This window comes from Salvelinus namaycush, chromosome 2, assembly GCF_016432855.1.
Source record: "Salvelinus namaycush isolate Seneca chromosome 2, SaNama_1.0, whole genome shotgun sequence".
NCBI classification, from domain to species: domain Eukaryota; kingdom Metazoa; phylum Chordata; class Actinopteri; order Salmoniformes; family Salmonidae; genus Salvelinus; species Salvelinus namaycush.
The window spans coordinates 42,380,467-42,389,733 of record NC_052308.1 but is presented as its reverse complement, the minus strand read 5'-3'; the positions used below and the strand labels follow the sequence as shown (position 1 = coordinate 42,389,733).

Sequence of the window (9,267 nt, the reverse complement as noted above, 5' to 3'; positions counted from 1 at the left end):
GTAATCAAACCCACAAATGCTGATGCTCCAGATACTCAACTAGTCTAAAGAAGGTACGTTTTATTGCTTCTTTAATCAGGACAACAGTTTTCATCTGTGCTAACATAGTTGCAAAAGGGTTTTCTAATGATCAATTAGCATTTTAAAATTATAAACTTGGATTAGCTAACACAACGTGCCATTGGAACACAGGAGTGATGGTTGCTGATAATTGGCCTCTGTACACCTATGTAGATATTCCATTAAAAAAACCTGCCTTTTCCAACTACAATAGTCATTTACAACATTAACAATGTCTACACTGTATTTCTGATCAATTTGATGTTATTTTAAATGGACATTTAAAAAAAAATCAAAAATCAAAAACAAGGACATTTCTAAGTGACCCCAACCTTTTGAACGGTATTGTATATTCACAGTATTATGAATGAATTGTGGTTTATTTGGTAGAATTTCGTAGTGTGACTGATTTGACTAATTGCATTAGTACTGTACAAAGTTAGAGGTGTGCTATTTGATAGATTCCCCCGCTCCCCCAGGCTTCCAGTAGGGAGACCTGAGGTCAACCTACCCCCGCCCCCCACCCCATCTTGTACTTCTGAGTGGGAGACCTTCCCAGGCAGTAGCCTGCCTAGCTCACAAACTAGAATCAGGGCGCCCACTCGGACAAGGTTAATTGACCCACCGTCCCACACGGTGACATGATATCTTGACGTGACATGCAAATGAGCGATAGAAAACCAATTACACAAATGTCACTATTCCTAAAACAAAATTGTGCAGGCGTCCCGTGCCTCCCCCAGCAAGATGCCCACCTGGGCGGCTGCTGATGTCGCCTATACCTAAATCCACCACTGCTCATGTTGTCCAAAGTCAATATCCATGCTTTTAAACTAGGGTAGTTACAATATGATGGGACACCATTATTTTCTTACCAGTGTGGTGACAGGCCCATGGTGAGTGTCCAAGGATGTTTTATGTCTGTCAGGAGCTACTGAGCACAGACAAATGTAGGTCTGGTGATGCTGAGCACACTCCTTCCATCTCACTCTCTTCTTTCTTGTTCTCTCTCACTCCTCCTTGTTCACTTTTTCCTATCCTGGCTTTTTTAAAAGCTCCCCTAACAGCTGTTTGAATTCCCACCAGCTGAGTTCCCTCACACCAACAGGGAAGTATTCATGGTTTCCAAGAACTGGTGATAAAGACAGATTACAGATCAAGCTCAACCCCAAAACAACACACATACACAACTGGCATAAGCAGTTTCTCTGGACCCCCGCAAAGTCGGAGGAACGATTGCTGTCCATGGTGCTGAAATTGCGACATGTCTGCATGCCTATCTAATCGATGATAGGATTTCTGTGGTGCCAGGGCTTAGCCCTGGTTATGCTAATTGACACATGTTTATTGGTAGGCCTATTTGATCGTCATTTTCTCATGTTAAGCCTAACATTTCACGAAGCTATACACGGTGTCGCAATGCTGCCATTTTTAGACTGCTCGCTGGTGGCAATAATGGAATTACTTGTTCAGTAGGCCTAATTAAAATTGGAAATTCAAACATTGCAGATTGTAAAATAAATGTTCGACGCAATAGCATACTATGCAGCTATCAATTTTTAGAATACACAACTGTTCTCTATAGGCTACCTGAACCTGCATGACATGAGCCTTCCTCGCGCTCTCTCCCAGCTTGGACAGAAAGTTGGCCGTAAAACCAGTCTTAATGCGAAATAATGCAGTCAGTTCACCCTCAAAACACTAGCTTACTAGGGATTGTTTAATTATTCAGTGTACCATCTATAGCTATATACCGTATTTAGCTGCTATTTAAAACACGTTTTATTATGTGACACATCAAACAGCCTAACAATGAGGACAAAAGTAGTCGGGTTGAGGATACATTCAGCCACTATTTATTGTTGAACTCAGCGGGTTTTGTCTGACTAATATCCTGGACAAATGGGCTGCAATATTCAAGGTACATCTAATTAAATCAAATCCAACTTGAGAGACTCCCCTGGTCTCCTTAAGTCCTCATTTTTTTGTGTACTTGACTCAAACAAGGTTCAGTATGTCCACTGACTACCCTTCTATATTGCACACCCTTTAGTTTGTCCATTTTCATCTCACAAGATTTTACATACATTTTTCAAAATGTAAAATTTCAATAGCTCCTTGGTCTTTACCTCGGTCCAACCCAGACAGTGTTTCCTGAGACATTATGCATTAAATGGCCCTTGCGCTGCACAAAATTTGAACTTCGTCTTGAATGATGCATGCCAAAATATAAGCAGTTCCGTGGTTGCCTAGCCAGCGAGCTCTGTAAACAGGCTATTGTACATGTTTTAAGTGTTTTTTTCGTTGCTCTAGGGCAGGGGTGGGCAACTCCAGTCCTCGAGGGCCAGATTGGTGTCACACTTTATCTCCATCCCTGGCAAACACAGCTGATTAATCAAATTGCATTCTAAACTGAAGATCATGATTAGGTGATTATTGGAGTCAGGTGTGTTAGCTGAGGCTGATCAGGCCCTTGAGGACTGGAATTGCCCACCTCTGCTCTAGGGTTTGATCACTATACTATGTGATCCACTGCCAAAATGTGGTGGCTTTTCGTGTGCTTTTCAGCAGCCGTGGCATCACGGTGGGTGCTGGGTGCTATACTGAACAAAAATATAAACGCAACATGTAAAGTGTTGGTCCCATTTTTCATGAGCTGAAATAAAAGGTCCCAGAAAATGTCCATATGCACAAAAAGCTTTTCTCTCAAATGTTGTGCACAAATTTGCTTACATCTGTGTTAGTGAGCATTTCTCCTTTGCCTAAGATAATCCATCCACCTGGACAGGTGTGGCATATCAAGAAGCTGATTAAACAGTTGAGGGAGTGTGCAATTTGCATGCTGACTGCAGAAATATCCAACAGAGCTGTTGCCAGAGGACCGAATGTTAATTTCTCTACCTTAAGCCGCATCCAACACTGTTTTAGAGAATTTGGCAGTACATCCAGCCGGCCTCACAACCGCAGCCCAGGACCTCCACATCCTGCTTCTTAACCTGCAGGGTTGTCTGAAGAGACATGAGTTATGAAGTGTAACAATAAAATCTTTGAAATTGTTGAGTTTATATTTTTGTTCAGTATACATTCCTGGCAATGGAGGACCAGTACCAGACAAGCGGCTCCAATGGAGTGACTGACGATTCAGAGAAACAGGTGTGGTGGGCTGTTGAAGAGCTCCGGGCCTGCTTTATCAGACTGTCGTTGTTTCTGCTTGGCGTTCCCATCGATGCCCCCGCCACTATAACTACACTACCTTTCCAGCCCAAACTTCATCCCAAACCGACTGAAAATGTCAGTCTCCATCATTTACATTTTTTGTTTGTTTTACTTTTTATGCGCTTTGAGATTCTTTGAAAAGCGCTATAAAATATTTAAAAAATGTAGCCTGTGTGTAGGCTATACCAGAGACGAGGGACTGTTTAAATTGCAACCACCCAATTCAAACGCCGGTTCACCAGTATTAACGAAATCGCAAACAGCTTGTTTTGTTCAAGGCAAGCCCTCACGAACTGTTGTCTGCTAAAGATAATCTGTTTGTATCTGACAATGTATTGGATGTCCGGTATCCAGACAACCTGTCCCCAGTTTCCTATAGCCTACAGTTAAACTCTTTCCGTAACGTGTTGAGGCCGACAAGGAGGCTCAATTAAATATGTTACAGAACCGCTGTATTTGAAGCACAGCTCCCTTCCCAGTTTCCCTGATGTTACGACAATCAAGCTGTTTTTACCATCCCTGTAACTGTCGCTTCTGCGGAGATCGTTTTCTAAACTAAAAAAAACATCATAAACAGTAGGCTCTGGGCGTGATATCCGCTTTTGAACTCGAGTAAACTCCACTAATTGCACTGGCGCGGTCGTAGCCTTTTCCACGGCATTCACCGATAACCCCGCATACTTTGTCATATTCCTAAAGCCCATGAAACAGCCTTCAACCACATATGGAAACGTAAAAGGTTTATGAATTATTTTTGGCGGGTTACTTTTAAAATGACAGTCTAGCTGTCATTTAAAAAAACAAACATCCCCCTCCTTTGCTCACCCCTGGTTGTGATGTCAGAGCTCCATTGAAGCTGCAGTCAGGGTGGTCCGCAAGGATTTTTTTCTGGCCTTCACATGCCAAATCCGAATCAATTTGAATGCTTTTAGCCACTTGTATAGTGCTGAAAGGGTTGAATAGGTATAAATTACGGCTAATTTCACCAAGACGTTCAGCGGTAATGGTGGGGCTATAACCAAGCATTCTTTTAGAGCTCCATGGAATGCCAGAGGTAGACAGAATGACAAAAGCCTTCACATTTCTTACCCCTGATTCTGCTCTCCGGCTCCCAATGTATTACTCCGAGCAGAGGAAGAGGCAGATGTAATCTGATTAAGTGTCATGGCGGCTTTCTGTGCCCTAAGGTGGAGGTGACAGCCAGGATCAGGGTGGTCAACAGGAGACTGCTTCTATTTATATAACACACACACAGGTGCACTGTATAGTTGTACACATACTAAGAAATTTGTTTTGCTCTGACTACACTGTGCCAGGGGTCATTTTTATCTGACCCTTGTTTATCGACACAACCCCACTAAACCACTCGGAAAATTATGCTCCTAACAGACTAATTAAAATTGTCAGCCATGCTCACTTCAAACTCAAATGAATATCACTTTTAACGGAGAACAAATACCAGCCTGCATTAGTTGTCAATTTTACCAAGTAGTGTACTCTGCTAGCCCCATGCAAGTAAACCCAGTTTTGACAAGATGGGACGCAGCAAATGCCAGTGACTTCAAATTATGGTTAGAATTTAGACTTGAAATAACAGGTTATGAGCATTAGGTAAAAGGTTGACTTGACCCAAACACACAACTTTTGACATTAGCTGCATCCCTAGACATGACCACTAACCCCCCCTTCAGCTTCGTGCCATATACTGGCCACTCCCATCGTGTTCTGGTATTATCACAAGGTCCAGTAGAACTGGTGCAGACAGTATGTGTAAACTCTAAATCGGTACCTCGTCTTAATTTAGCCCAGTTTAGAAACTGTTAACAGACAACACCCTTGACATTTAAATATCAATGGTTAAAATCTTCAGGTATTGTGCATTACTTCCAAAAACAGGTTACTGAATATTTTAGGTTTTACGATCACATCTTACGATCCCTTGCATAGGGGATAACCCAGCACCACACAAAGATATCTGGCACAAGAACACAAAGGGAAGATATGTGATTTGTCCTTTTATTGGTAGTTAAAGCATTGCTCCTCTAGTAGAGGCGCTGGGGCTTTCCCATGGTGCTCTTGACGTAGAGGGCACGGACGTTCTGCCAGTTCTTCTTCAGTAGAGACACCAGGAAGTTAACCGCCAGGTGGATGTTGTATACCAGCTCTTCCTCAGACATCTTCACGTGACCCACTGCCACCGCCAGACACAGCACCTGGAATAGAGGACATGGTCACAAAGAGCCCAGACATGTTGACAAAAAAAGGCAAGGTCTCAGAAATCAGAGCAGCTTTGGATTAACAGACATGTAACAAAGTAGCCCATGAACAAGGCCCCTACCAACAGAGTTCTGAAATACAACTACATATACTGTATCTGGCACCAAACTGAGCTGTACCTTCTTCATCTGGAACTTGATGGTGGACTTAACCTCATCAACCTTGACGTTGAGATTCTCATTGTGGGTGAGGAGGGAGGGGAACTTGCCAGCCTTGTTGAGCCCAGGCCCCAGGATACGAGGGATCTGTTTGATCAGAGACTCAGAGGCCAGGAAGGCATCGTACTTCTTTGCTGATGGGGGAAGATGGAGATGGGAGTCAACAGAATTACCAAGAGAGACTAGAACACGAGACGTGGACCCAGTGCTTCAGGACAGAGAATCTAAACCCAATATAAATGTGGAAAAACATGTGCAAGACCTAGATGGATCATAAGATGAAAACTCGAAGCGACTCAAAGCACTACTCACCCAGCTTCTTCACCATTTTCTTGTTCTTGTTGAGCTTCTTGAGGGCCTCAATGTCCATGTGTGGCAGCTCTGCAGCCTTTGCCTCATCACAATGCTGCTGGTCTCCCAGGATGCACACAGAGAACTTGGGCCTGGGGGTGGTCTTCAGTCTACAGGGGCGATTTATTAAAGTTCAAACATATGGCACACCAGTAACGCTCACACAAACCACATGGAGTCGTCACCATCTGGCCATGCTAGAATGGATGATTTCTAACTAGAGCAAACCCCTAAACCCACCCTTACAAACATAAATCCTTACACCACTAGCATATGCACCCTGTGATCAGTACAGACAAGTCACTTTGACCCTTTCCAACATGGCCATCCAGTGACTCACCAAACTGGACCCGATCCAAACAGAGGGATGACTCATACCAGAGGAGAGCACTCTGGAGTCTTACCAGGACCACACCGACTGGCTTCTCTTCTTGACTCCACCAGCAACACCATTAACTAAAATGGTCGGCTCGAGGGGGGCACGAAGTCCCCCCCGTCTGCCTCCCCTCATGTTTTAAGACCCAGGGTAGGGGTCCGCCCGCTGGTTCCCTCTCCCTAGGGAGGGGTTCAGTCGGACTACCCAAACACTTCTGCACCGCCTGTCCCACACCAGTCCTGCTAGTGGAATTTAGTTTGTGTGCAAGTGTGAGAGGTCTGCTGTTAGTGTTTGAGAGATTGTACTTGACTGCATAAGTGTCTTGCGTGTGCATGAAAGGGACTGGGAATGAGCAAGTGAGTTTCAAATGTTCAGATCAAACGGGCCAAACCAGGCCAGTTCACACAGGACTAAGAGGGGCAGACCGGCAGAAGGATGGGTGATATGGGAAAGGTGCCGAACCTGACGGTGCCAGAGAAACGCTTGTCTTTCTGGGGATCGTAGTTCTTCAAGCTGATCTGGAGTTCAACAGATTCCGTGAACCTTTAGGACATTAAAGGATGTGGTAAACATCACAGGTCCAGGAACAAAGCATTCGAGATCATCAGTGTGAGAAATAACAAATATGCAGTATTTTACCAAATTATTGGAAAGACCAATGTGCAATAACATGTCTTTAAAAGTCAAAACAGTTCAGCTGCCAAGGGAACACTTTGACCTAGAGAAATGTTCTTACTTGCGTGGCTTGGCCAGAGATCCCGCCTGGACCTCCTTGACCACCTCATAGAGCATATCCCTGGATACCTTGCTGTAATCAAACAAAATGTTTGTCAATAACAGTGTACCACATTAAATCAAATTTATTTATAAAGGCCTTCGTACATCAGCTGATATCTCAAAGTGCTGTACAGAAACCCAGCCTAAAACCCCAAACAGCAAGCAATGCAGCTGTAGAAGCACATTAGACATATCTTTAAGAATTCATGAACGTGCATCCTGTCCCACATTCTGCTTGCGGACTTAACTGACTTGAAGCTATAGCAAGTTCTCGCCAGCAATTGACATTACAAACTGGTAACGATTCAACTTAAAAATAGCCAGTAAAAAAATGGACAATTCACAAAACTATTGCAATATCAACAATTACCAGTCATGTCCGGCACTATTTAGCTCAGTTCGGAACAAAAATGATTACGATTTAATGCTAGATGGATGTGGATGTGAGTCTAGGTCACATTCTAGCGTTAGCATGCAAGCTAGTAGCACTGCGGTAGAAGTGGAGAATTCATAAAATCCTCGTAAATATGAGGTTGAAAGTGAACCCAGTTACACGGCAGAGTTATAGAAAGTATTTAACTGACGATAATATAACATCTGACTTCTTGTTATTCTTTATTTGCAGTCATTTTCGCTCACCTCATTTTGACGGTATTGCTCGCACGCGACAGAGCACTGAAAAGAAGGAAAAAAAGCAGTCCGTCGCAGTTTATAGACGTAGTTCGGTGACGTAATTTCAGCGCTGCCGCTCTGGCCATATTTGTAGTTTTCCCCCTGTGAATAATCTCTAGCCTATTTTCTGGATTGAATATGTGGATTTAGACATTTATATCACTGGCATTGGTAATACCAATATGCTAGCGTAAGCATGTGAAAACTTCATACAAAAGCCCTATAAATAGTATTGGTTCTTGCAGTCTCAAAGACCAAAATTAACAAATCAAAGTCCTCAGGCATGATGTGGCATTGGAGGTACAGTGAGACATTGTATTTTTTAATTTTTTATTTAACCTTTATTTAACTAGGCAAGTCAGTTAAGAACAAATTCTTATTTACAATGACAGCCTACCAAAATGCAAAAGTCCTCCTGCGGGGACGGGCCTGGGATTAAAAATAAAAAATAAATACAATATAAATATATGACAAAACACACATCACCACAAGAGAGACAACACAACACTACATAAAGAGAGACCTAAGACACTAACATAGCAAGGCAGCAACACATGACAACACAGCATGGTAGCAACACAACAAAACAATAACATGGTAACACAACATGGTAGCAGCACAAAACATGGTACAAACATTATTGGGCACAAAGAACAGCACAAAGGGCAAGGTAGAGACAACAATACATCACACAAAGCAGCCGCAACTGTCAGTAAGAGTGTCCATGATTGAGTCTTTGAATGAAGAGATTGAGATAAAACTGTCCAGTTTGAGTGTTTGTTGCAGCTCGTCCAGTCGCTAGCTGCTGCAAACTGAAAAGAGGAGTGACCCAGGGATATGTGTGCTTTGGGGACCTTTAACAGAATGTGACTGGCAGAACGGGTGTTGTATGTGGAGGATGCGGGCTGCAGTAGATATCTCAGATAGGGGGGAGTGAGGCCTAAGAGGGTTTTATAAATAAGCATCGACCAGTGGGTCATGCGACGGGTATACAGAGATGACCAGTTTACAGAGGAGTATAGAGTACAGAGATGTGTCCTATAAGGAGCATTGGTGGCAAATCTGATGGCCGAATGGTAAGGAACATCTAGCCGCTCGAGAACACCCTTACCTGCCGATCTATAAATTATGTCTCCATAATCTAGCATGGGTAGGATGGTCATCTGAATCAGGGTTAGTTTGGCAGCTGGGGTGAAAGAGGAGCGATTACGATAGAGGAAACCAAGTCTAGATTTAACTTTAGCCTGCAGCTTTGATATGTGCTGAGAGCAGGGCAGGGTACTGTCGAGCCATACTCCCAAGTACTTGTATGAGGTGACTACCTCAAGCTCTAAACCCTCAGAGGTAGTAATAACACCTGTGGGACGAGGGGCATTTTTC

General features: G+C 43.4%; 1 protein-coding gene across 1 annotated transcript; it reads right to left on the bottom strand.

Moving 5' to 3' along the window:
- Positions 1–5,274: 5,274 nt before the first annotated feature.
- LOC120063343 (60S ribosomal protein L10a) lies at positions 5,275–7,926 on the bottom strand. Its single transcript, XM_039013677.1, has 6 exons — positions 7,855–7,926; positions 7,175–7,246; positions 6,901–6,981; positions 6,024–6,172; positions 5,673–5,845; positions 5,275–5,489 (listed from the first exon to the last, which is right to left on the bottom strand). The coding sequence occupies exons 1-6, from the start codon at positions 7,857–7,859 to the stop codon at positions 5,319–5,321; spliced, it is 651 nt and encodes a 216-aa protein (XP_038869605.1). The 5' UTR covers positions 7,860–7,926; the 3' UTR covers positions 5,275–5,318.
- Positions 7,927–9,267: the final 1,341 nt, after the last annotated feature.